We start from the raw sequence: 27,206 nt of genomic DNA on the forward strand, positions 1-27,206 counted from the left end.
CTGCGGAAGTGCACAGTCTGGGGGGTTTCTCCCCCGAGTTTGTTTTGCTGCTGCATCAGGCCTTCCTCATGCACAACGCTGCCCCTGCTCCCTCGTCTAGAAAAGAGGTTGAGGTTCCCAGAGGCAAACGCCCTCGGGTTGATTCCCAGGCCTTGGAGGAATTTGTCTCCTCCGATGTAGATGATGGCAGCGTGTCTGAGGTCTCCCAACGGTCCTTTGCGGATTCCTTGGAGGAGACGGATCCCCGCTCGGATGGAGCGGATGACCCCTCTGCAGCGCGGCTCTTTAGCCCAGAGGATTTGCCCAACCTGTTGGTACAGGCCATGGACACTTTAAAGATTTCCTCTCCGGAGGACGTCTCTCCTTCAGCCCCTGTTGGCTCTGCCATTATGCTGGGGACGAAGCGCCCGCCTAGAACCTTCCACGTGCATGATGCCATGCACACCTTAATTTCGGCTCAGTGGGATGTCCCAGAAGCGAGCCTTAAAGTGGCTAGGGCTATGTCCCGCCTCTATCCTTTGGCGGTGAGTGAACGTGAGGCCTATCTGTGGCCTACCGTGGATTCTTTAATCACTGCGGTGACTAAGAAAACGGCGTTGCCGGTGGAAGGTGGCACGGCCCTAAAGGACGCCCAAGACAGAAGATTGGAGGCGGCCTTAAGGTCGTCCTTTGAGGCGGCTGCTTTAAGTTTGCAGGCCTCAGTTTGCGGCTCCTATGTGGCCAGGGCGTGCCTGACTATGGTGCAGCAGGCTTCCCCCTCGGATCATTCCTTGAGGGCTGATTGGCCGGCCCTGGAATCGGGCTTAGCCTATTTGGCAGACTTGCTGTATGATGTCTTGAGGGCCTCAGCGAAAGGCATGGCTCAGACAATCTCTGCGCGGCGGTGGCTTTGGCTGAAACATTGGTCTGCTGACCACGCCTCTAAATCCCGCCTGGCTAGGTTGCCTTTTAAAGGCAAGCTGCTCTTTGGGGTCGAGCTAGACAAAATCGTGACCGATCTCGGCACGTCTAAGGGCAAGAAGTTACCAGAGGTCAGGGCTCGAGCTAGTACTCGTCCCGGTACCTTCAGAGGACGGTTGCAGGAAGCCCGTCGGTACCGCCCGGGCAAGTCGGGTTACTCTGCCCCCTCTTCCTTTAAGAGGAATTTCTCCCCCAAGCAGCATTCCTTTCGCAGAGACCGCCGTCCCGGAGGTGCTTCCTCCGGTCCTCCCCTAGGGTCTCGTACCCAATGACGGGGCCTTGGTCCACGCCCCAGTGCAGATTGGAGGACGGCTGTCCTCGTTTCTGGGCGAGTGGACCACAATAACTTCAGACGCGTGGGTGCTGGAAGTCATCAGAGACGGCTACAAGCTAGAGTTCTGCCGACCCTTAAAAGACGGGTTTGTACTCTCTCCCTGCAAGTCTCCGGTCAAAGCTGTGGCAGTACAGCAGACCTTGGACAATCTGATCCGCCTGGGCGCGGTCGTTCCGGTGCCAGAAAGTCAGCTTGGCAAGGGACGTTACTCCATTTACTTTGTGGTACCAAAGAAAGGAGGTTCTGTCCGGCCTATCCTCGACCTCAAAGGGGTCAATCGGGCCTTGAAAGTGCGGCACTTTCGCATGGAGACTCTCCGCTCTGTTATAGCGGCAGTGAAGGCAGGAGAGTTCCTGGCATCCTTGGACATCAAGGAAGCGTACCTGCATATTCCCATCTGGCCTCCTCATCAACGCTTTCTGCGTTTTGCAGTCCTGGGACGACACTTCCAGTTCAGAGCCCTCCCATTCGGGTTGGCTACTGCTCCGCGGACCTTTTCCAAAGTAATGGTGGTCATCGCGGCCTTCCTACGAAAGGAAGGGGTACAAGTCCATCCTTATCTGGACGACTGGTTGATCCGAGCCCCCTCTTATGCAGAGTGCGGCAAAGCTGTGGACCGGGTAGTTGCTCTTTTGAGCTCCCTGGGATGGATCATCAACTGGGAGAAGAGCCAGCTGCGCCCGACTCAGTCCCTGGAGTACCTGGGAGTTCGATTCGACTCCCAAGTGGGCAGAGTGTTCCTGCCAGACAATCGGATTGTCAAACTTCAGGCTCAGGTGGACCAGTTCCTAGTAGCCTCTCCTCTTCGGGCTTGGGACTATGTGCAGCTGTTGGGCTCTATGACGGCCACGATGGAAGTAGTGCCCTGGGCCAGGGCTCATATGAGACCACTTCAACACTCTTTGCTGCAGTGCTGGACTCCGATGTCGGAGGATTATGCTGTGCGCCTTCCCCTGGACCCAGCAGTGCGCAAGGCACTGAGCTGGTGGATGCAGACAGACAAGTTGTCTGCGGGAATGCCTCTGGTGACCCCAGAGTGGAGTGTCGTCACGACGGACGCCTCGTTGTCGGGCTGGGAGGACAGCGCAGGGGCTCTGGTCTCCTGCAGAGGCAAAGTGGTCTATCAACCTCCTGGAACTCAGAGCCATTCGGTTGGCGCTTTTGGAGTTCATCCCGGTACTGGTGTTGAAGCCTGTACGGGTCATGTCGGACAATGCCACGGCTGTGGCCTATGTCAACCGCCAGGGAGGTACCAAGAGCGCCCCTCTAGCCAAGGAGGCTATGAATCTTTGCCGGTGGGCGGAAGCGAACCTGGAGCAGCTTTCAGCGGCCCACATTGCCGGAGTCATGAATGTCAAGGCGGACTTTCTCAGTCGCCATACCTTGGAGCCCGGAGAGTGGCAGCTATCTGCTCAGGCGTTCTTGGACATCACGAAGCGCTGGGGCCAGCCGAGCCTAGATCTGATGGCGTCATCGGCCAATTGCCAAGTGCCGCGCTTTTTCAGCAGAGGACGGGACCCTCGTTCCCTGGGAGTAGATGCTCTTCTCCAACAGTGGCCGACACAAGAGCTTCTCTATGTGTTCCCGCCCTGGCCCATGTTGGGCAGGGTGCTAGACCGGGTGGCAAAGCATCCCGGCAGGGTAATCCTGGTGGGTCCGGATTGGCCCAGACGTCCCTGGTATGCGGACTTGATCAGGCTCTCAGTCGACGATCCTCTGCGGCTGCCAGTGGAGCAGGGCCTGTTACATCAGGGTCCCGTGGTGATGGAGGATCCCTCCCCCTTTGGTCTTACGGCCTGGCTATTGAGCGGCAGCGTCTGAGGAAGAAGGGCTTCTCAAACAAGGTCATCGCCACTATGCTGAGAGCGAGGAAGCGCTCTACTTCTACTGCTTACGCCAGGGTTTGGCGTATCTTTGCAGCATGGTGTGAAGCAGGCTCACTTTCTCCCTTCACTGCTCCAATTTCTTCAGTGTTGGTGTTCCTGCAAGAAGGTCTGGAGAAAGGCCTGTCGCTCAGTTCCCTTAAAGTCCAGGTAGCGGCTCTGGCTTGCTTCAGGGGCCGCCTGAAGGGTGTTTCCCTGGCTTCGCAGCCAGATGTGGTGCGCTTTCTCAAGGGAGTTAATCACCTGCGCCCTCCTCTGCACTCAGTGGTGCCTGCGTGGAATCTCAACCTGGTGCTAAGAGCATTGCAGAAGCCGCCTTTTGAACCCTTGTCGAGGGCATCTCTGAAAGACCTGACGTTGAAAGCAGTCTTTTTGGTGGCTATCACTTCAGCCAGAAGAGTTTCCGAGCTCCAGGCGCTCTCTTGTCGAGAGCCTTTTCTGCAGTTCACTGAGGCAGGAGTGACTATTCGCACAGTGCCTTCCTTCCTGCCCAAGATTGTTTCTCGCTTCCATGTGAATCAGCAGCTCTGTCTCCCTTCCTTTCGTAGGGAGGACTACCCAGAGGAGTACTCTGCTCTTAAATATCTGGATGTGAGACGAGTCATCATCAGATACTTGGAAGTGACCAATGATTTCCGGAAGTCAGATCATCTGTTTGTCCTGTTTGCAGGTCCTCGTAGGGGTCTGCAGGCTGCTAAGCCTACAGTGGCAAGATGGGTCAAGGAAGCCATTGCAGCGGCTTATGTGGCCGCGGGGAAGGTGCCGCCTATCCAGCTGAAGGCTCACTCCACAAGAGCTCAGGCGGCCTCGATGGCAGAGGCCGGATCCGTCTCCTTGGAAGAGATATGCAAGGCGGCAACTTGGGCTTCGGCTCATACATTCTCCAAGCATTACCGTTTGACTGTGGCTGCACGGGCGGAGGCCCGGTTTGGAGCTTCAGTGTTGAGGTCAGGGATTTCAATGTCCCGCCCTGGGTGAGTACTGCTTCGGTACATCCCACCAGTCTATGGATTGATCAGCTTGATGATATGGAAGGTAAAATTATGTATAATCATACCTGATAATTTTCTTTCCATTAATCATAGCTGATCAATCCATAGCCCCTCCCAGATATCTGTACTGTTTTTATTCTGGTTGCATTTCAGGTTCAAGTTTAGTCTTCAGTTACTTCAGAAAGACTTCGTGTTCAAGTTTTTTCACTTGGATTCTTCAAGAGTTGAGACGAGTTTGTGTTACAGTGAGCTGCTGCATTCCTCTCCCCTCCGTTTTACGGGGCTGGATTGAGACTTAAAATTCTGCCGGCACTCCCTCCCGCTTCGTGCGGCTGTAGGGCAGCTTTGTACCCCTTCCGCTTCGGCGGTGTTAGGGTCAGTCAGCTCCTCCCGCGGTTGCGGTTGCAGGATAAGCCAGATCCCCCCGCATCGGCGGGTGTGGTGTCCCTCCCCCGCTCCGCGGGGATGAGCTGGACGGATTCCCCTCCCCCACTTGTGTGGGGATGAGCTGGGTTAATTCCCCTCCCCCGTTTCGGCGGTGGTGAGCTAGGCAGAGTGTCCCTTCGTGGGTGTAATTCTCTAAGTGCTGAGTCCTGCGGATGGAGCTTTGATATCGACATACTGAGGAGTTTCCGGCAGCACATGACCACATATAGGGAGGCAAAAGTTTGCTCTCTATCTCCACCTGCTGGTAGATGGACACAACCCACCAGTCTATGGATTGATCAGCTATGATTAATGGAAAGAAAATTATCAGGTATGATTATACATAATTTTACCTTAAGAATCGAGAGGTGCTGCATGAGAAACATTTTGGCGCTTCTAAGTCTGGTCCATCGACAGCAGCATCGAAGGTTATCTGTTAATGGTTTCTTCAGATTTTTCACAGATAAGGTTTTGTAATTGCAGTGTGGCATACCAGGACTACTAACTAATTGTCATTTCTTTGCATCAGCTCCACTGTTCTGAATCAATGGATGTTATCCCTTCCTACGAGCAGGTGAGACTTTTTGCCTGGAGCCTAAGTTGACCTTTTTGGGCGGATGTCCTATACAATCTGGTCAGTCTGGCTTCCCGCTCAGTGGCGGCATTGAGGATCGCTGTTGGCTGTGGCTTTGCCACTGGGTGTGGGTGGCTTCCGAGAAGCTTTTGAGTCAACTATCCTTTAGGGGGGCACTTGCTCTTTGGTGATGACTTGGAGAAGTAGATGCAGAATATAGAGGAGGCTTGGCTCTCCACCTCCCTGAACTGCAGCAAAGGTGCACAGTGACCCTCGGCCTCAAGAGGGCAGGCTGCCTCAGGGTCACTCATCTACCTTCAGCCTAAGTGTGTGTGTGTGTGTGTGGGGCAGAGTAGATCCCTCAGGCGGGACTGCAGCCACTTGGCCTACCCAATGAGGGCTCGCCAAGTCCCTCATTTCCGGTGGGAGGCAGGCAGTCTTCAGCAACGAGTAAGTCCACATCACCTCAGGTCAGTTGGTTCTGGAAGTGGTTGAGGGAGTACTCCTTGGAGTTTGCCCCTTCATGACCTCTCCCTGTGGCTTGGCTCTAAAGTGACAGGCTGTCGTTATTACCCTTCATCATCTCTGCTATATAGGAGTGGTGGAATCTATTATGCTTGCAGCATGCCGCCTGGACAGGTACTTCATCTATTTAATGGTCCTGAAGAAGGGTGGCTCCTTCTGGCCCATCTTGGACCTCAAAGGGGTCAAACACTTGCCTCAGAGTCCAGCATGTTCAGATAGAGACTCTGTGCTTGGTTATCACATTGGTGTGGCCAGGGGAGTATTTGACTTTCCTGGACCTTACAGAAGCTTATCTCCCCATTGCAATTGTACTTCATCACAGGAGATATCTGTGCTTCTGTGTGCTGGGGCAGCATTTTCAGTTTTGGGCCTTGCCTTTTAGCCTGGCTATGGCACTGCACATGTTCTGCAAAGTGATGGTGGTGGCGGCTGTGCGTCTTTAGCTTCAGGGGGTTCGGTTTCACCTGTATCTAGACGACTGGCTGATTCAAGCAGATTTATTCTTCCCGTAGATGTGATTAGTCTCCCCTTTGCTGATAGACCAGTAGAGACACGAGTTTCCTTTAAGGTGTGTACTCTGGGCAAGTCACTTAACCCTCCATTGTCCCAGGTACGAATAAGTACCTGTATATACTATGTAAACCGCTTTGAATGTAGGAAAAAAAAAACCCCCACAGAAAGGCGGTATATCAAGCCCCATTCCCATTTAAGATCCTTCATGGATCTGCGCCGGTGCAGATGTCCAATAGAAATAGGGGCTTAGGTGATAATCTTCAACTACACTTTCTGAGTCCTCATGGTACAGGTGAACCCGAACCCCCCTGTCTGGCGGAAGGCAGTCAGGCCACTGCTCAGGTCATCTGTTTTGGAGTCTTTGTGCTAAGTCGTGAATCAGTCCAAGTGCCACCTCACTCCTTCTCTCAGGTGCTTGAGTGCCTTCGATATGAGCCAGGGAATGCTTTTCTTCTATAGGAGTGGGCACAGAAGCACTGGTTGTATGAATTTCAAAAGACCCACAGTCTAGGACTCTGCAGTTTCTGGGCTGCATGGCTGCGACTCTGGTGCCGTGGGTGAGGACTCACATGTGCCCTCTACAGCAGGCTCTCAGGGCTTCCATCGTTCTCTTCCACTCACACCCACTGTGAGGATCAGTCTGGCCTGGTGGGACATTTGGGTGAATCTGTGGATCCACCTCTGGGTGCTGGTCATGGATACGAGTCTCCTCAGTTGGGGAGCTTGCTGGGCACGTGGCACAGGGTACGTGGTCAAGCTAGGAGGCATCCTGGTCCATCAACCGCTTGAAGAACAAGGCTATCCTGCGCTTGGAAGGGAAAGTGGTCAGAGTGATGTCGGCCAGTGCCACGTTGGTGGCATATATCAACAGGCAGGGTGGAATCAGGAGTCTGGTGGCAGTGAGTCTGTAATGTGGGCGGAGACGCATCTGCAGGGTCTCTGTGGCCCATATTATGGGCAATGACAATGTGCAGGTGGAATTTTTCAGTCGCTCTTTCCTGGAGCTGGGAGAATGCGAGCTGGGGCTTCAGGCCTTCCATCTCATTGTGGACCATTGGGGGACTCAGTTCGACTTGATGATGTCCAGAGCCAATGTGAAGGCGGCATGCCTTTTCAGTCGCTGGAGGGACCTGGTCTCTCAGGGGATAAATGCCCTGGTATTAGGGCTGTACCAAATATTTGTAATCAATTCAGTTTGGCCCTGTATAGTGCCCCGAATTCTTATGATCTGAGCTGTGAGCCCTTAGGCCGCAGTCGGAGCACTAGGTGGAGTAGCACCGGTAAACTGAGCTACTTCCCAGAAACAAGGAAGAGACTTGACAGGAACAGAATTACTATAACAGAAGTAAGGCAGCATCACTAGCGCTGGGGTGCCTCCAAAGCGGGAGCAAGCAGGGAAGCTAAAGGAGAGAATACCCCACAATGTAGACAGAGCCTCAGGAAACTGCACACTCAGAAGCAAGGAAGTGAAGCAGGAACCCACTCAGACAATAACTAGAACGTGTCTCAGGAATCTGCACATACAACAGCAGGAAATCATCACTAAAATCAAATTACACAATAATGGGAAAGCGTCTCTGGAACCCGCTCACACAGATAGCAGGGTGGCGTCTCTGGAACCCGCTCACACAGATAGCAGGGTGGCGTCTCTGGAACCCGCTCACACAGATAGGGGACTAAAGGAAAGCTAATTAGCAGGACATATCTAATTTCTCCTTTTCTCAGTGGAGGAGGGTGAATAGTGCAGTGCTGCAGGGATTTGTACTGGGACCGGTGTTATTTAACATATATATAAATGATCTGGAAATCAGAACAAGAATGAGGTGCTTAAATTTGCAGATGACACAAAAGTACTCAAAGTTGTCAAAACGCATGTGGATTGTGAAAAATTGCAGGAAGACTTTATGAAACTGGAAAATGGCATCTGAATGGCAGATGAAATTTAATGCAGACAAATGCAAAGTGATGCACATTGGGAAGAATAATCCGAATTGTAGTTATCTGATGCTAGGGAACACTCTAGGAGTTAGCACTCAAGGAAAAGACCTAAGTGTCATTGTAGGTAATACATTGAAATCTTCTTCCCAGTGTGTGGTGGCGGCCAAAAAAAGCAAACAGTATGCTAGGAATTATTAGGAAAGGGATACAAAATAAAACCATATTATGTTGCCTCTATCGCTGTATAGTGCGATGTCACCTTGAGTATTGCATTCAATTCTGGTCGCCATACCTTAAAAAAGATATAGTGGAATTAGAAAAGGTTCAAAGAAGAGTGACCAAAATGATAGAGGGGATGGAACTGCTCCCATATGAGGAAAGGCTAAAGAGGTTAGGGCTCTTCAGCTTGAAAAAGAGATGGCTGTGGGGGGATATGAATGAGGTTTACAAAATCCTGAGTGGTGTGGTGCGGGTGGAGGTTGAAAAGTACAAAGACTAGGGAACATGCAATGAAATTGCATGGAAATACTTTAAAAACAAATAGGAGGAAATATTTTTTTACTGGAAGAATAGTTAAACTCTGGAACTCGTTGCTAGAAGATGTGGTAATGGCAGTTAGCGTATCTGGGTTTAGAAAAGGTTTGGACAAGTTCTTGGAGGAAAAGTCCATAATTTGTTGTTGAGATGGCCATGGGGAAGCCATTGCTTGCCCTGGGATTTGGTAGAATGGAATGGTGCTACTAATTGGTTTCTGCCAGGTACTTGTGACCTGGATTGACCACTGCTGGAGGCAGGACACTAGACTAGATGGACCATTGGTTTGACCCAGTATGGCTATTCTTATGTTCTTATATCTCTGGTTTGTGTTTGTATGCTGGTGTGGGGAACAATCCCTGTCTCCCTGGAGGGCTCAGGTTCCCAATGGTCTGGGTTTTCTGCTGCAGAACCTAGATCAGGAGCTGACCTTAAGCCCCCTGAGGGTCCAGGTGGCTGTGTTGTCCAGCTTTTGGGGGAAGTTAAAGGGCATTTCTCTGACTTTGCATAGAGAGAGCTCAGTTTCTGAAGCAGTGGTGCATCTCCGCCCCCTCCCTTTTGTCCTTCCTTTCGTCGGGACCTCAAATCAGTTCCTCTGGGCGCTGTTTGAGGCTCCGTTTGAGCCCCTTCACTTGGCTTCCATCTTACCCTCAAGATGGTATTTTTGGTGGTCATCACATCTACTAGGAGGGTTTCAGAATTGCAGGCCTTGTTATATTGGGATTTCCATCTTTCCTCGGAGGATTCTGTGTCCTTGCGCACAGTACTATCCTTTCTTCCAAAGGTGGTGTCTCCATTCCACGTGAATTAGGAGGTGTGTTTGCCCTCCTTTATCGTTGCCAGAGGTCCCAGTCTGGACGTCTGAAGGACACTGCTCCTCAGGTACCTCAAGGATAGTAGGGAATTTTGTCTCTTGGACCACCTCTTTTTACTTTTCCATGGCCCTTGGAAGGACCAGGCAGCCTCGAATGCCTCCATTGCGAAGTGGATTAAGGCAGCTATTGAGTCTGCTTACATCGGTAAGAATAGTCTGGTGCCTCAGGGCCTTAAAGCCCACTCTACTAGGGCTTGGGTTGCTTCCTGGGTGGAGGCCCGGACAGTATCTTCTGTCGTTGCTTCATTCCTTTGCTAAGCACTAGAAATTGCATGTGCTGGCCAGAGCTCACTCAAACTTTGGTAGAGCCGTCATTTGGGAGGCTTTGTCTTCCCCTGCCCAATAGATTTGCTTCAGTACATCCCATTAGTTCAGAACAGTGGAACTGACGCTAAGAAAGTCCTCGGCTTGGGGTTCTGTGTGTAAGTTGTGCTTCGTTTTCTGTGCTTTAAAAAAAAATTTCACTTTGTGATTTGACAGCCGTACAGGTTTTTGTGATAGGGCTATATCCTGGTATATGCAGGGTAGCGAGTGCCACTCTGGGGTGTTTTGCTCACTTGATTATCATTGCAGCTGCAGTGATTGATGGAACATGGGTGCATTACAAAGGGACCTTCAGCTGCTTGGGCACATGCATACTGGATTGTTCCAGGGAGCACCTTTGCTTATGCTAGTGATGTCACTGGCAGAATTCAGTTTTTTCTACCTTTGCCTGCTAGTAGGAAGGGAATAATACCCATTGCTTCTGAACACTGTCGCTGATTAAAGAAAATAGTTATCAGGTAAGATAATAATTTCTCCTTGTTCTGCTTTTTGCAGTACTGGATATGTGTGGTCTCTTACTACTTTGTGATTATACAGCATGGCAGCTACAGATTCAGGCAGTACAGTTGTAGGGAGTGTGTGTACCCAAAGTTCCATTGCCTTAAAATGTGATCAGAACTGTGTTTTGATGCTTCAAAATTCAGAATCATTATCTGTTCCCTTGCTTTGTCTGATCAAGACTTTGTGGATTGAATTCTTATATCTATGACAGGTTGATCGGTGCATTTGAAGTGAATGAGTTGTTAGTGTCCCTTTGTTAAAATGTGTTCCACCTTTCCCTTTGCCTTCTAGGTGACCTGTGGAGTTATGATTTCTACAGCGGCAAGTTTGTGGTATCTCCTGAGCCAGACACCAGTGTGCACACCATTGACCCCCATCGGTACAAGTACATTATCTTGGGCAGTGACGGGCTCTGGAATATGATCCCTCCCCAGGATGCTGTTTCTATGTGCCAGGAGCAGGAGGAGAGGAAAGGATTAACAGTGAGCACAGTTGGACATCTTCCCACACTTACAAAACTTGGTGCTTTTATGCATTTTTTCCTGTTCCTTCCCTTCCTCTTCCCTAAGTCTTTGTACTTACAGCATTGAATGACTGTAATTTGCTATTCATTTGGAGTTACGTTAAACGCTTCCTTGCTTCCAAGTAAAGTACCTTCACTGAGGATTTCATTACACTTCTGTGTAGTTAACTTGATGTCTTGCTATCTAAACCTAATGCTTGCTTATTTCCCCTCTTACTACCATTCCATAGGGCGAACCTGGCCAGTCCTGTGCCAAAATGCTGGTAAACCGGGCATTGGGGCGCTGGCGGCAGCGCATGCTCCGAGCAGATAACACAAGTGCTATCGTCATATGCATTTCTTCACTGTCTGGGAGAGATAGCAGCACTGTCGGTGAAGAGGAGCTACACCTGAACTTGGCAGAGAGCCCTTGCTACAACAGCCAAGAAATATATCTGATGTCAGCATCCCCTTGCCCCAGTCATCCAATCAAGGTAATATTATAGCAGCTCAGGGAAATGCAGTGCAGATGTGCATGCTCAGATCTTTTTAATTTACATTTTTGGAGTAGCATGATCTGGAAGGTGCATTCCAGTTGAGCTGCTTTGTTGAGAGTGCTACACCAAGTAGTCTGTCTGTGGACTTCTAAACTACTTCAAAACCTTCTTTCTGATCTTTATCATCTAGAAAATATAGCAAGGATTCCCAAAGCTGTCCTATTGACTTCTTAGCTAGCAAGGTTTCAGGATACCCACAGTGAATATCCTGAAAACCTGGCAAGCTGTGTCATTAAACAGAATAAATCTGGGGAAGCACTGACCTATTAGAAGCTGGTGCATTCTCCATGGACAAGCCAGATGCACAGCAGCCACACACAAATGGGTGATGCCACAGCTTGTGGCGCTGATTGGCCCTTGTCACATAGCTCAGGAGGCTTCAGAACATGCCCAGTAATACCTGCCCTTATTTAAACCTCTCAAGAGCATCAGTTATTTTCTAACTGCCACAGCGGTTGGCAGCACATTACCCTTGTCTCTCTTTGCGACTTTCAAAATTGAATTTAACCTTGGCAGCTCTTCTTTTTACTATGGAAAACAAGCTGGGTTTTAAGAGATGCTCAAAATGTAGCAGGAAAATGTATGCTATGGATTTTCATCAGCACTGCTTATTTTGTCTGGGCTTAATCCATAATGCAGCTCGTTGCAAGTACTGCAAAAAAAAAAAATGTTACCGTGAGACCTCCACCATCTCTCCAGGCGTTTGCTCTCAAGTTCTTCTTCTGACATAGAAGATCAGTGTTGGTCTCCTACTTCAATAATTCAGCAGGCTCCTCTCTCTAAAGACTCTGGCTCTCCACCTTTTTTTTTTTTTTTTTTTTATTTGTAAGAAGTCTTTATTATGCAATTCAAAAATACAGATTTGCTTTGATACAATAAGAATGATGCACCTGTCCACAAATCTTACATAAACATAGGTAAAGCCAGTACACTTTTCGTATACAACTGTAACATTCAAATCCAAACCTCAGTAGACTTCAAAAAATTTTTCTTAAACTTTTCAATATTTGCTAATTATCCCACCTGTGTCCTACCCGCCCCCCCCCCCCTTCCCTGGCTCTCCACCTTTTTAAAAAAGGAAGCATACAGCCAAGCTGAAGCGTATTAGCAATTGTCCTCCTATCCTATCAGAGAATAGCCTTCTTTCTACATCTCAGCCAACACAAAAGGTCTTCACTTCGCCTCAGCCACATCCAGTCTTTACTAATCTTTGGAATCCCAATATGGTCTTCAATCTTCTCTTCATAAAACTCCAACTAAAGAGCCGCAGCCTCCTGACAATTCAAACTCAGCATGTGCATCTGCACAAGAACATCCTATGCCATCTACATCTTCTCATGCAATCTCTGTCTCCTCATCAACTTCAAGAAATCCATTCTCCAACTTTCACAGTCCCTAAAATTCATAGGAGCACATCTCCTTCACAGTCCCTAAAATTCATAGGAGCACATCCTTTCATCCCCAGTGGCACAATTTTCTACCACTTCTCCAAGCTCAACAAATTCTATTCTTGACTGTAGCAACTCTTTCCATTTCCCATTCTCCTTCAAAGCATTTTCTTCGCCTATTGGGACACATAGCAGTATCGGTGTATGCTGTTCCATTTGCGCATCTAAACATGAGACCTTTACAATGGGACCTTCACACTCGATGGAATTAGTATCAAGATTACCTTATGTTGAATCTTCAAACCACAAGCATCACACGCAAACCACACTTACCACCGATACCTCCCACACATGCTGAGGAGCTCGCACATCTCATTTTCAAACCCAAGGAAAATTGACTCCTTTCAAACAAACATTCCATATAAACTACTTAGATTGAGAGCAGTTCACAAAGCACTTCAAGTGCTACTTTCCAACCAAGTAGTACAAATACAGATTGGCAATCAAGTCACTATGTACTATATAAACAAGCAAGGTGGCATGGGTTCCTTTCCTCTTTGCCAGGAAGCATCTCACATTTGGCAATTGTACAGTCTCACAACATCTTTCTTACAGCTATTTACATGCCTGAAAACCGAAATGTCTTAGCAGATTCACTCAAGTCACCATCTCCAGAACCTCATGAGTGGTCTCTGTCTCTCAACCTCACTATCACCAGATCACAACGAAGTTCGGTCTCCCATCTATAGACATCTTTGCATCAGACCTCAATACCAAATGCAAGAAGTTCTGCCCTTGCAAACCCAGCATAGCCAAATATGTGTTCCTCATCTCTTGGTCAACGAGTCTCCTGTACGCCTTTCTGTTGATTCCCTTGATATCGAGAACCCTTCAGAAAATTTGCCAGGACAGAGCTCAAATTCTCCTAGTAGCTCTATATTGACCTTGTAAACCCTGGTTTTCTCTTCTTCAACAACTCAGCCAACTACCTCCGCGCCAACACCTCGTCGCACAAGATCAAGGAACCACTTTTCACCCAAACATCCGCTGGCTGGCATTCACTTCTTAGAAATTGAGCGGAGACCATTCAAATTCTTAAACTTATCAACTGCTGTGGAATCTGTTCTTCTACAGTCCAGTAAACAGTCTCCCAGGAATGCCTACGCCCTTAAGTAGAAACGTTTTTCAGACTGGTGTTCCTCTAATTCTCAAGACCCCTTTACACATTCTATATCTTCTGTATTACAGTATCTACTTCTCCTGTTTGTGCTCACCTAAGTGCGATAAGCTCTTTTCATGAAGGATCTCCTTCTCAACCAATCTTGCAGTATTCTGTTATGGCTAGATTTTTAAGAGGGCTTCTCAACATGAAATCACCTCTCAAGCAGCCTATTCCTCGTTGAATCTAGTTCTGCAAACCTTAACTCGCCCTCCTTTTGAGGATCTGTCGTTTTCACACTTAAAATTTCTCATTTGGAAGACATTCTTTTTGGTGGCTTTAATGTCTGCAAGACAAATTAGCGAACTACAAGAACTCATTTACTAAAATTCATATCTTAAGATTCTTTCTGATAGTTATTTTACGGACACATCCTAAGTTCCTCACTAAAGTGGTGTCCAGTTTCCATTAAAATCAACCAGTGATTTTACCCACGTTTTTTTCCTTCTCCACACTCCACATCAAAGTAAACTGCATACTTTGGACTGTGGAAGAGATCTTCAAAAAAACTTAAAAACAGAATCGACCATCGCAACTGTATCTTTCAATAAATCCCCATAATCCAGGGTTACTGGTTTCAAAGAGGACTCTGTCTAATTGGTTAGCAGATTGTACTGTTTTCCGTTATCATTTCCATTCTGTCCAAATTGACCAAGAGTTACTGCTCATATGCTCAGGGCCATGTCTACAACGCTGGCACATTTATATTCTGTCTCAATCACAGCCATTTGCCAAGCAGCAACATGGTCCTCATCTCACATGCTTGCAAAACATTATTCTATTGATCAACCTTTGTTTTCTGATTATTACAGCATTAGCAAGTGAAAAAATTTTGCTGCAGTTTAATGACTTCAATTTGCTGCCTCCACCTCCTCCTCCACATTGTATCAGGTTGCATGTTTACAGATTACATCAGGCAATCCTCAGCTTGTGAATCTCCAAGTGTGTGGCTGTTGTACCTCATGCTTGTTCATGGAGAAAGCAATGTTGCACACCTGTAACAGGTGTTCTCCGAGGACAAGCAGGCTGCTTGTTCTCACGACTGGGTGACGTCCACGGCAGCCCCCACCAACCGGAAGAAGCTTCGCGGGCGGTCCGCACGCAGGGCACGCCCACCGCGCATGCGCGGGCGGTCCGCACGCAGGGCACGCCCACCGCGCATGCGCGGCCGTCCTCCCGCCTGTGCGTGACCGTTCCCGCCAGTCTTTTCTTTTCCGCGCTGGAGAGAGTTGTACGTCGCCGCTCTCTCTTAGTCAGCCCCGGAAAACCGTCGCGTTGTCTGCGAATTTTCGCTTATTTTCTGATTTTGGTTGTCGCGCGCCTTCAAAACTTTTTTTTTCTTAAAAAAAAAAAAAGAGAACGCGCTGAATTTTCCCTCGTTTTCTAGCGGGGGCGTCGCGTTGCGGCCTTGTGGCCGCGCGGTCGATTTATTTTTCGAGGTGTGATTTACTGCCACCATGGACGACTTTAACTTCGCCGACGCGATTTTTCCGTCAATGTCATCGAAGGTCCCGAGTGGATTTAAGAAGTGTGGTCGGTGCGGCCGGCCTATCTCGCAGACCAACACCCACGCTTGGTGCCTCCAGTGCCTCGGGCCGGAGCACAATATCAAGTCGTGTTCTTTGTGTCTTGGTCTCCGGAAATGGACTCAGGTTGCGAGGCAAGTTCTTCGGGACCGTCTTTTTGGAACTTGCGCCGGCCCGTCGACCTCGACGGCATCGGTATCGACGACCGGTTCTTCGGTACCGGTATCGATGTCCGTGAAATCGGCACCGATGGCATCGACCCCAGGAGTACAGGTCCCGTCGGCCCTCCGGTGACGGTAGGGGTGAGAGGCCGCGTGGGCAATCGGCCCCGGTCACTCCCTCTGCTCATGGCCCTCGGGACCGAACCCTGTCTGACCCGGCTCCTCGAGATCGAGGGGGATCGACCTCCTCCTCCTCCATTCCACCTGGCGCCGATGACGGGCACCGCAAAAAGCAGAAGCACCGTCATCGGTCCCCATCGGTGCGCCCGGCCCTTGGTGCCGGAGAGGAGTCGACGCCGAAGTGTCAACGTCGAGAGGAACGGACCCCCTCGGTAGTGGAGGTACCGACGCGTCAGGGTCCCAGCACTTCGGTGCAGTCTCCTGGACCCGAGCAGCTTCCGGCACCGACGCCTCTACCGGCCCCCCCGTCTTTTCCGACAGCAGGCCTGGACGAGTGCCTCCGAGCCATCCTTCCGGGGATCCTGGAAGGGCTGATGCGCCAGGCTGTGCTGGCGCCGGGGGGTGCTTGCGCCCTCGGCGCCGTTGACTGTGGCGCCGGCGAGCTCTAGCCCGGTGCTGAGGCCTTCGACACCGCTGCCGCTTGCGGCGCCGGTCTCGACCGCCACGCAGGTGGAGTCCCCGTCGACGTCGATGGAGGGAGCTTCGTCCCCGCCGGCGCGGGAGTCCACCGCTCGACGACACCGAGGCCTCGGTGCCTCGACGTCGAGCCGGGCCCGGTTGAGGACTCAGCTGCATGAGGTTATGTCCGATACCGAGGAAGAGGCCTCGTAGGGGGAAGAGGAGGACCCCAGATATTTCTCCTCAGAGGAGTCTGTGGGCCTTCCCTCTGACCCCACGCCTTCACCAGAGAGGAAGCTCTCGCCTCCTGAGAGCCTCTCCTTTGCCTCCTTTGTCAGGGACATGTCTATTTGCATTCCCTTCCCCGTGGTCTCTGTGGATGAGCCGAGGGCTGAGATGCTCGAGGTCCTCGACTATCCATCACCACCTAGAGAGTCCTCCATGGTGCCGTTGCACAATGTCCTTAAGGAGACACAGCTTCGGAACTGGATGCGACCATTATCTAATCCCACCATCCCCAAGAAAGCAGAGTACCAGTACAGAATTCACTCGGACCCGGAGTTAATGCGGCCCCAATTGCCTCATGACTCGGCGGTCGTGGATTCTGCTCTCAAGAGGGCACGGAGTTCGAGGGATACCGCCTCGGTGCCCCCGGGGCGGGAATCTCGCACTCTGGACTCATTTGGGAGGAAGGCCTACCAATCTTCCATGCTCGTGACCCGCATCCAATCTTACCAGCTCTACACGAGCATCCACATGCGGAACAATGTGAAGCAACTGGCGGACCTGGTTGACAAGCTCCCGCCGGAGCAGTCCAGGCCTTATCAGGAGGTGGTCAGGCAGCTGAAGGCGTGCAGAAAGTTCCTGTCCAGGGGTATCTATGACACCTGTGACGTGGCATCTTGTGCTGCGGCCCAAGGTATAGTGATGCGCAGGCTCTCATGGCTGCGTGCCTCTGACCTGGACAACCGCACCCAGCAGAGACTGGCCGACGTCCCTTGCCGGGGGGATAATATTTTTGGTGAGAAGGTCGAGCAGTTGGTGGACCAACTGCATCAGCGGGAAACCGCCCTCGACAAGCACTCCCACCGGGCGCCTTCAGCATCCACCTCAGCAGGTGGACGTTTTTCCTGGGCCCGGCAGGCTGTGCCCTATTCTTTTGCCAAGCGTAGGTACACCCAGCCGGCCCGAAGGCCTCTTCAGGCACAGGGACAGCCCCAGCGCGCTCGTTCGCATCAACAGCGTGCGCCTAAGCAGCCCCCTGTGCCTCCACAGCAAAAGCCGGGGATGGGCTTTTGACTGGATCCACGGGAACATAGCCGCCCTCAAAGTGTCCATGCCGGACGATCTTCCGGTCGGAGGGAGGTTAAAATTTTTTCACCAAAGGTGGCCTCTCATAACCTCCGACCAGTGGGTTCTCCAAATAGTGCAGTGCGGATACGCCCTGAATTTGGCCTCCCTGCCACCAAATTGTCCTCCGGGAGCTCAATCCTTCAGCTCCCATCACAAGCAGGTACTTGCAGAGGAACTCTCCGCCCCTCTCAGCGCCAATGCGGTCGAGCCCGTACCACCCGGGCAAGAAGGGCAGGGATTCTATTCCAGGTACTTCCTTGTGGAAAAGAAAACAGGGGGGATGCGTCCCATCCTAGACCTGAGAGGCCTGAACAAATTCCTGGTCAAAGAAAAGTTCAGGATGCTTTCCTTGGGCACCCTTCTCCCAATGATTCAGAAAAACGATTGGCTATGTTCCCTGGATTTAAAGGACGCATACACTCACATCCCGATACTGCCAGCTCACAGACAGTATCTCAGATTCCGCCTGGGCGCACGGCACTTTCAGTATTGTGTGCTGCCCTTTGGGCTCGCCTCTGCCCCACGAGTGTTTACAAAGTGCCTCGTGGTGGTAGCGGCGTATCTACGCAAGCTGGGAGTGCACGTGTTCCCATATCTCGACGATTGGCTGGTCAAGAACACCTCGGAGGCGGGAGCCCTCCGGTCTATGCAGTGCACTATTCAACTCCTGGAGCTGCTGGGGTTTGTGATAAATTACCCAAAGTCCCATCTCCAGCCAGCCCAGTCTCTGGAATTCATAGGAGCTCTGCTGAATACCCAGACGGCTCAGGCCTTCCTTCCCAAAGCGAGGGCCAACAACCTCCTGTCCCTGGCTTCGCAGACCAGAGCGTCTCAGCAGGTCACAGCTCGGCAGATGTTGAGACTTCTGGGTCATATGGCCTCCACAGTCCATGTGACTCCCATGGCTCGTCTTCACATGAGATCTGCTCAATGGACCCTAGCTTCCCAGTGGTTTCAAGCTACTGGGAATCTAGAAGATGTCATCCGCCTCTCCACCAGTTGCCGCACTTCACTGCTCTGGTGGACCATTCGGACCAATTTGACCCTGGGACGTCCATTCCAAATTCCGCAGCCCACGAAAGTGCTGACGACGGATGCATCTCGCCTGGGGTGGGGAGCTCATGTCGATGGGCTTCACACCCAGGGTCTGTGGTCCCTCCAGGAAAAGGATCTGCAGATCAACCTCCTGGAGCTCCGAGCGATTTGGAACGCACTGAAGGCTTTCAGAGATCGGCTGTCCTGCAAATTGTTCAAATTCGGACAGACAATCAGGTTGCAATGTATTACACCAACAAGCAGGGGGGCACCGGATCTCGCCCCCTGTGTCAGAAAGCCGTCGGGATGTGGCGTTGGGCTTGCCAGTTCGGCATGCTCCTCCAAGCCACATACCTGGCAGGTGTAAACAACAGTCTGGCCGACAGACTGAGCAGAGTCATGCAACCGCACGAGTGGTCGCTCCATTCCAGAGTGGTACGCAAGATCTTCCGAGAGTGGGGCACCCCCTCGGTGGACCTTTTCGCCTCTCCGACCAACCACAAGCTGCCTCTGTTCTGTTCCAGACTACAGGCACACGGCAGACTAGCGTCGGATGCCTTTCTCCTCCATTGGGGGACCGGCCTCCTGTATGCTTATCCTCCCATACCTTTGGTGGGGAAGACCTTACTGAAGCTCAAGCAAGACCACGGCACCATGATTCTGATAGCGCCCTTTTGGCCCCGTCAGATCTGGTTCCCTCTTCTTCTGGATTTGTCCTCAGAAGAACCGTGGAGATTGGAGTGTTTTCCGACCCTCATTTCGCAGAACGACGGAGCGTTGCTGCACCCCAACCTTCAGTCTCTGGCTCTCACGGCCTGGATGTTGAGGGCGTAGACTTCACTGTGTTGGGTCTGTCTGAGGGTGTCTCCCGTGTCTTGCTTGCCTCTAGGAAGGATTCCACTAAAAAGAGTTACTTTTTCAAGTGGAGGAGGTTTGTCGTTTGGTGTGAGAGCAAGGCCCTAGAACCTCGTTCTTGTCCTGCACAGAACCTGCTTGAATACCTTCTGCACTTATCAGAGTCTGGCCTCAAGACCAACTCAGTAAGGAATCACCTTAGTGCGATTAGTGCTTACCATTATCGTGTGGAAGGTAAAGCCATCTCTGGAGAGCCTTTAGTCGTTCGATTCATGAGATGCTTGCTTTTGTCAAAGCCCCCTATCAAGCCTCCTGCAGTGTCATGGGATCTCAACGTCGTCCTCACCCAGCTGATGAAACCTCCTTTTGAGCCACTGAATACCTGCCATCTGAAGTACTTGACCTGGAAGGTCATTTTGTTGGTGGCAGTTACTTCAGCTCGTAGGGTCAGTGAGCTTCAAGCCCTGGTAGCTCATGCTCCGTATACCAAATTTCATCACAACAGAGTAGTGTTCCGCACCCACCCAAAGTTCCTGCCGAAGGTGGTGTCGGAGTTCCATCTTAACCAGTCTATTGTCTTGCCAACATTCTTTCCAAGACCGCATACCCGCCCTGCTGAATGTCAGTTGCACACATTGGACTGCAAGAGAGCATTGGCCTTCTATTTGGAGCGGACACAGCCCCACAGACAGTCCGCCCAATTGTTTGTTTCTTTCGACCCTAACAGGCTAGGGGTCGCTGTCGGGAAACGCACCATCTCCAATTGGCTAGCAGATTGCATTTCCTTCACTTACGCCCAGGCTGGGCTGGCTCTTGACGGTCATGTCACGGCTCATAGTGTTAAAGCCATGGCAGCGTCAGTGGCCCACTTGAAGTCAGCCACTATTGAAGAGATTTGCAAGGCTGCGATGTGGTCATCTGTCCACACATTCACATCACATTACTGCCTCCAGCAGGATACCCGACCCGACAGTTGGTTCGGGCAGTCGGTGTTGCAGAATCTGTTTGGGATTTAAATCCAACTCCACCCTCCAGGACCCGAATTTATTCTGGTCAGGCTGCACTCTGTTAGTTGTTCTTCGTAGGTCAATTTTCTGTTGTACCCTCGCCGTTGCGAGGTTCAATTGACCTGGGTTCTTGTTTTGAGTGAGCCTGAGAGCTAGGGATACCCCAGTCGTGAGAACAAGCAGCCTGCTTGTCCTCGGAGAAAGTGAATGATACATACCTGTAGCAGGTGTTCTCCGAAGACAGCAGGCTGATTGTTCTCACCTACCCTCCCTCCTCCCCTTTGGAGTTGCGTTTCATCATTTTTGCTTGTCATTCAACTGGCGGGAACGGTCGCGCACGGGCGGGAAGACGGCCGCGCATGCGCGGTGGGCGTGCCCTGCGTGCGGACCGCCCGCGAAGCTTCTTCCGGTTGATGGGGGCTGCCGCGGACGTCACCCAGTCGTGAGAACAATCAGCCTGCTGTCCTCGGAGAACACCTGCTACAGGTATGTATCATTCACTTTCTCCATGGACAGGAGGCTATAACAACCACACATTCCAGCCCTTCCCTTCCCTTCTGAGCTATATGACAATGGCTGATCGGTGCTGTTAGCTGTGATGTCACCCTCGTGTGTGGCTGTTGTACATCTTGGTTAAGTTTTGATTTTAAGCAAATTAAGTATTCTTTCATTTAATATCGGTTTCAGCTGATTCCTTTTTCCATTGTTTGTGTATATATTTCCAGTATTTGATTTTTATGCCTTACCAAATTAGCCAGAGATGTGTTAACAATATAAATTGAAGTATGAGAAAGGAGCAATGGGGCTTATCGGCCTATCAGAAAAGGTACATTCCTTTCATAAAATCTTAGTAATACAAACAAATGTTATCATGACATGTTTTGGTTTGTGCCTGTGTCATGGGTTATCAAAGGGACACATTAACAGCAAGCAGCATTTGTCAAAAAAAAAAAATCAATGAAAAAACATAGATGAGAAAGCATAAAACCCAAAAAAGTAAGGCCATGAACAACATATGAAGTACCCTATCCATATGTACACAGCACAACAGACTATTGGTGTGCTTTGTTGAGTGCATAATTCGCCCTCCAGATTGTTCGAACAAAAGGTTTTTTAATTGTTTCTTAAAGCTACGGATATTCTCCAGTGTTCTAAGGAGTGGCCTAGTGGTGGACTTGGTCCTGGGGAATTGAGGAACTGAGTTCCATTCCCACTTCAGGCATAGGCAGCTCCTTGTGACTCTGGGCAAGTCACTTAACCCTCCATTGCCCCATGTAAGCCGCATTGAGCCTGCCATGAGTGGGAAAGCGCGGGGTACAAATGTAACAAAAAAAAAGCAAACAAACCTTAAGGCAGCTTATTTTATTTCTGTGGGGCAGTAACTGAGAAAACACGCTTACAAGTTTTGTTTTTTCAAAAAGCCTGCATGATATATGGGTGCCTTCAGAACAGAGGGCAAGGGTTTTTTTTTTAATAGATTTAGTGCGTGGTATACCAAGGTTAATATTTTATACTTTAATATGACTCTCCTATGCTATCCAGTGTAATGAAAGTAGACATGGTTTTATATGATTTTGCCTGTCAATACTGATGGTGTCATATTCTGGACAAGCTAAAGACCTCTTAGCAAACTTCTTGGAAACCCCTAAATACAGTGAGTTATAATAGTCTAATAACATTAATGCCTGAAGAATGCCATATAAACACAGATTTAATTACTTCTCCAAGATGATGCCACATATAACTAAGAACTGAATATAATTCCAAGACTTCGCACCTGAGACAATAAATGAATCCAGGCTTTGCCTACCTTTTTAATAGCTCTAGGCAGCTCATCTGTGTGTATGGAGTGTAAATGCTGTCCCTGAGCCACTCTTAAAGGACAAACCTAGGGAGTTATTTTGCTGTTGAAAACCTTAACCAAAGCATTGCTGTTTGGAATGTCAGTGTGTCTTCATTAATTACAAGAGCCATTCAAAAAAGGGAAACAGCAATCAACATGGGTTAGATTGAATGTTGTCTAGTTTTTATTGTTGGATTAATGAAAGAATTTTTGCATTTATATTGGGTCGTACCTTTTCTGTTGGGGTGATGGGTCCTACTCCTTGTTCATTTCATTTCCCTGTGGCTGAGGTACTTCTTTTGTTTCTATATATTACCAAAATAAAATGAACTAAAAGTTGGAGGGATAGCTCTATTAAACTACCTCTATGAAACTCAAGCAACCATTGTACAGGCTCTCAATCCCATTCAAACACTCCCTAAAATAAATCATACATTTAATGATGGTGGAAGGAGGCGGGGGGGGGGGGGGGGAGGAGTAATGTGCAGTAAGATTTAGATTTCTCAGGGGCAGTCTTGAGTGAGCATCTAAGTCAAAGTAGAGGCCGGCTGAATTTTGGTTTCAGCTTGAAACTGGCACAAAATCTAGATTTGGCCATGCTTCGGTTTTGGCCAAAAATGCTGGTACATTTTGGACTGAAACTGAATCCCCCAACCCCAACAAGCACCACCCTCCCTGATCCTACCTTAGAACCCTTGGTGGCCTAGTTAGGGCAGGAGGGATTCCCAGTTGCTCCTGTCCATGCTGGCACCTATCTCAAAGTGGCTGCCATGTCCTAGTGAGACTTGCTGGAAGTCCTGACAGCTATTTTGAGATTGGAGTCGGCATGAGCAGAGTGATTGGGTATCGCTCCTGCCCTAACTAGACCATCAAGGCTTCTAAGGGGGGGGGGGGGGGCTATGGGTGGTGGGAGGCCAGTGCTTGTGTTTTTTTTTTTTTTTTTTTGGGGGGGGGGGGGGGGTCCAATGGTGCAAATTTTGCCTGCAGATTCAGTTTCGGTCACCCTCTACCTCATGGGCCATATGTGGCCTATGTCCAGATTTTTACCTGTACTGAGATGGAAGTTACAGGAGGAGTGATGGCTGGCCTTTGTTGGCAGCAGGATGAGCAACTGGAGTGCATACTGCTTCTGATGCTCACAATCAGTTTGTGAATTCGGTGATAAGAGGAAATGCTGGCCATGGATTTTGAAAATGCTTATGAGTTCTGTGGCAGTGGCAATGAATGGCAGAATAGGTGGTTTTTCCAAGAGCTCCTATTTCTACTCCGAGAGAGCCCAGCACAGAGTGAAGACTGGGTTACAGCCTGAGAGTTTGACAGTGGGGGGGGGGGGGCTATGTGGTGCAGTTAGGGTTGGGGATAAAATTTGTATCCATGGACCAGGATGCTGCTTAGGCTTTTATGGTGTTCTGTAGTACCAGGGTGTATAGAGAGAGCCATGTTGACACATTTGAAAAAGCTAACTCCCTGAATTGTATGCTGCCAGAGAATTGATATTACTATATATATTTAGTGTATGTATTTGAACATTTGTATTCCTGCTGCAGGCATATGCCAAAACATGGCCATGTCAGGTTTTATCTTTTTTAAAAGCAGGCATTTGTAATAAAATATGATTTAGAATGTTTCAGTACTTCATCTTTGGATCCATTCCTTCTTTGCCTGTTGGTTTTTAACGTTCCTATCCTTTTTTTAAACTTTATCACAGGCTTACAAATGAGGGACTGTCCTAAATACGTTTCTGAATATGTAGTAATTCTCTGATTGGTTTCTGTTTTCAATTTTCAGAGTCTAGATGAGAATCCATGGCCAAGATTGACATGTTCCGAGCCTATACCCTCCCTTGTATGCAGAAACGCTTCCACTGAGAAAACTGCGGAATGGTTAAGCGAGGCTTCCAGATGTGGGTTGCATTCGGGTTGGGGCCCTTCTAGAGATCCACAAATGATGGAAGAAAACTGCAATAAATCCTTAGCCTTGAAGACATTTGAACCATACAGAAGTGGTCTCTCAGTCTGCTTCTCCCCTTCCAATTCTGCACATAGTACTGCGGACCCCAGAAACCTCAGGACACCCCCCAGCAGCCAGACAAAAACTGCAGAAGTTGAGAAGACATCCACAGGAATCTTCAAAAGGACACTGGAGGAATCCAACTCAGGCCCAGCCTTGAAGAAACCACGGCGCAATCTGGTTCGGGCCAGCAGCTCCCAGCCAGAGAGTCCTTCCATCACCCCAAAGCGTAAAACTTCAGATAAGCTCGTAATGCGGCGCAGTCTGCGAGGACAAAAGAAGCTTGGGAATCCCTTACTGCACCAGCATAGAAAGACAATATGTGTGTGTTGAAGAACTGTCTGAAGATTGTCACATGCACTGTACTTTGAAATCTGTTACAGAAGTCTTAAGAGAGGCAGAAATCCTAAAAGAGATGATTTAGTGGGATACCCTTTGGACCTAACTTCCCAAACAAGTGTGGTGATGGAAATTGCAGTCAACTTGCAGGGTTTTTTTTTTTTTTTTTTTGGGGGGGGGGGGGAGGGGTTACAGCTACTGGCTGTTGATTGCTTCCACTTCAAGGAGGCTCAAACTCTTTTAAAGTAGGAAAGATGTTTATGGGTATCTGCGCATTTTATCCAGACCCAGTTTGTGTATGTATTATAGGTGTAAGTTTTGTAGCTATATAGGGATTGTCTTTGGAAAATACGTGTGTATAAATTTGTATATCTTCATAAGAACCGTAACCTTTTTTTTTCCTCCCCTTGTATAAAGCCAGCGGGACTTTTTTTTAATTATATATATTTGTATATATTATATTTTAACTCCATTTTATGATATCTGTTTTCTCCTGCCCAGTCTGAAGATCTGATTTTCTACTGGCTTGCTAAGTAGACAATTTGCCATTTTAATTTAATTCTTAAAGCAGATTATAGATAAAGTATGTATTTTCATAGTAATAATATCAGTCCCAGCAAATAGATATACTAACAAGCTAGAAAGAACACTAGTAATATCTTTGTATTCTGATCTGCCTGGTCAAGAAAATAAACATACCTGGATAGCAAGAAAGATAAAGCCTCCCTGACCAGTTTGTAGTTCTTCACTAATATATAATGCAGCCTTGCATTGAACTTGGTGTTTTGGGCTGGTTCAGCCTGCAGGTTCTATGAAAGAAGTGCACTAAGCCACTGATGTGTTTGAGTTAAAGGGTGGGAGGTGGTAGTGGCATTGTTCTGAGATAGCTTTGTTTCATGATGAGCCAGTCATGTTGCAGCAAGTCTTTATTCCTAAGGCAGGGAATTCTTTTTTTTATTTTTTTAAGGGATAAGTAATTTTAGTTTTGGTGATTTTCACTAAAATGAAGAGAAAAATACATAGGACTATTAGTGATGGAGGCATGATGCCATCGTGTGGTCACTCTGTAAATGCCAGTCCATTTTTGTTCGATTTATTTATTTAAAGAGATAATATCCTCAACTCTGCAGTCAAAACTTTTCTTTATCCAGTCTTTTCCTTTTTTATATTGCTTTGAATATTTAAAAAAAAAAATCATTTGTGACTGCTATTATCTCCTATGGTTGTGCAATGCTCAGGCCTTTTAATGGGATGAAGAAGACTTTGTGATGGTAGGCAGTACTTGCAGGCTAATAGATATTTTTGATTCCATGGAGGGGGATACTGACTGAAAGGTTTGTTTGTTTTTCATATCACTATTATAAACTTGAGCCTTGTTTTCTTTGCAGAAACATGTTGCATTTATACAGCAATAGATCTGAGGAATCAAGGCTGTGAGGTTTATATAGGGTTGGATTACTCACATCTTGCATCTGTACCTATTTTTTCCCATATTAAAAACCTGTTCTATGGGTCTCTTGTACCTTCTTGATATCGCAAGGGCTCCTTAAAAAATTCTCATTTATCCATGCTATAAACCTGTTTCCCAGGTGACATATTCAGATAACAGGTCCTTGCTGATCTGAGGCCTGCAAAGAACTTTCATTTAAAGATTTAACCTTCAGCGCTGTCCTTTGAATAATAGCAAGTGATAGTTGCCTTCCTTCTCACAGAGTTAAAGCCCAAGTTTTCAGCCCGAGTCTCCTTCACCACAGGACTGGCCCAATCATCACCAGTTTGATCCTTAAGTTGTGTTGAGGATCAGTCATTCAGCTACAATTGTGTTTTCAGTGACAGTGAATGCCTTCTTGTATGGAGACTTCTACAACTTTACTTCCAAACTTGTAAATGTGCTTAAAATATATTTCTAAATGTTTCACCTAGCTCCCCCAGAGAGCGACTTAACTTCTGTGACCAACTTAATTTATACTATGGTGCACCAAATTTCACCGTATTAGAGCAAGAAAACTTGTGATAAGCGGCTAATAAGGAGCAATTAGACCTTACCTGCTAATTTGCTTTCCTTTAATCCCTCCGGACCGGCCCAGGATTGGACTGATGGGTTGTGCACGCCTACCAGCAGGTGGAGACTGAGAAAAAAACTCTGACTCTAGCGAGCCAATAGGAGCCCTGGTCATGTGACCCTAGCCTCAGTATTTTCATAACAAAGCAGAAAGAACAAACAGTCTGTGCCTCAAGGAATTCAAGCAGCCAGCGAGCACTAGTAAGTACGTGCTCTTATTATAATGGCTCACCGAGTACCCTAACCAGAGCATCGGTATGGCCAGATTATCCTGGCTCACCACGTACTCTAACCAGAGCAGCGGTATGGCCTTATCACAATGGCTCACCGAA

General features: G+C 48.7%; 1 protein-coding gene across 2 annotated transcripts in view; it reads left to right on the top strand.

Moving 5' to 3' along the window:
- The window catches only part of PPM1D (protein phosphatase, Mg2+/Mn2+ dependent 1D), a 56,720-nt gene extending 30,892 nt beyond the window's left edge, over nt 1-25,828 (top strand). For both annotated transcript variants that reach the window (XM_030222279.1, XM_030222280.1), the window contains 3 exons: nt 10,670-10,860; nt 11,132-11,374; nt 24,252-25,828. In XM_030222279.1, coding sequence (XP_030078139.1) covers nt 10,670-10,860; nt 11,132-11,374; nt 24,252-24,806 — 989 coding nt within the window. In that variant the 3' untranslated portion in view covers nt 24,807-25,828. The remainder of the gene's footprint in view (nt 1-10,669; nt 10,861-11,131; nt 11,375-24,251) is intronic.
- Nucleotides 25,829-27,206: the final 1,378 nt, after the last annotated feature.

The sequence above is a fragment of the Microcaecilia unicolor genome, chromosome 13, assembly GCF_901765095.1.
Source record: "Microcaecilia unicolor chromosome 13, aMicUni1.1, whole genome shotgun sequence".
Classification (NCBI taxonomy): domain Eukaryota; kingdom Metazoa; phylum Chordata; class Amphibia; order Gymnophiona; family Siphonopidae; genus Microcaecilia; species Microcaecilia unicolor.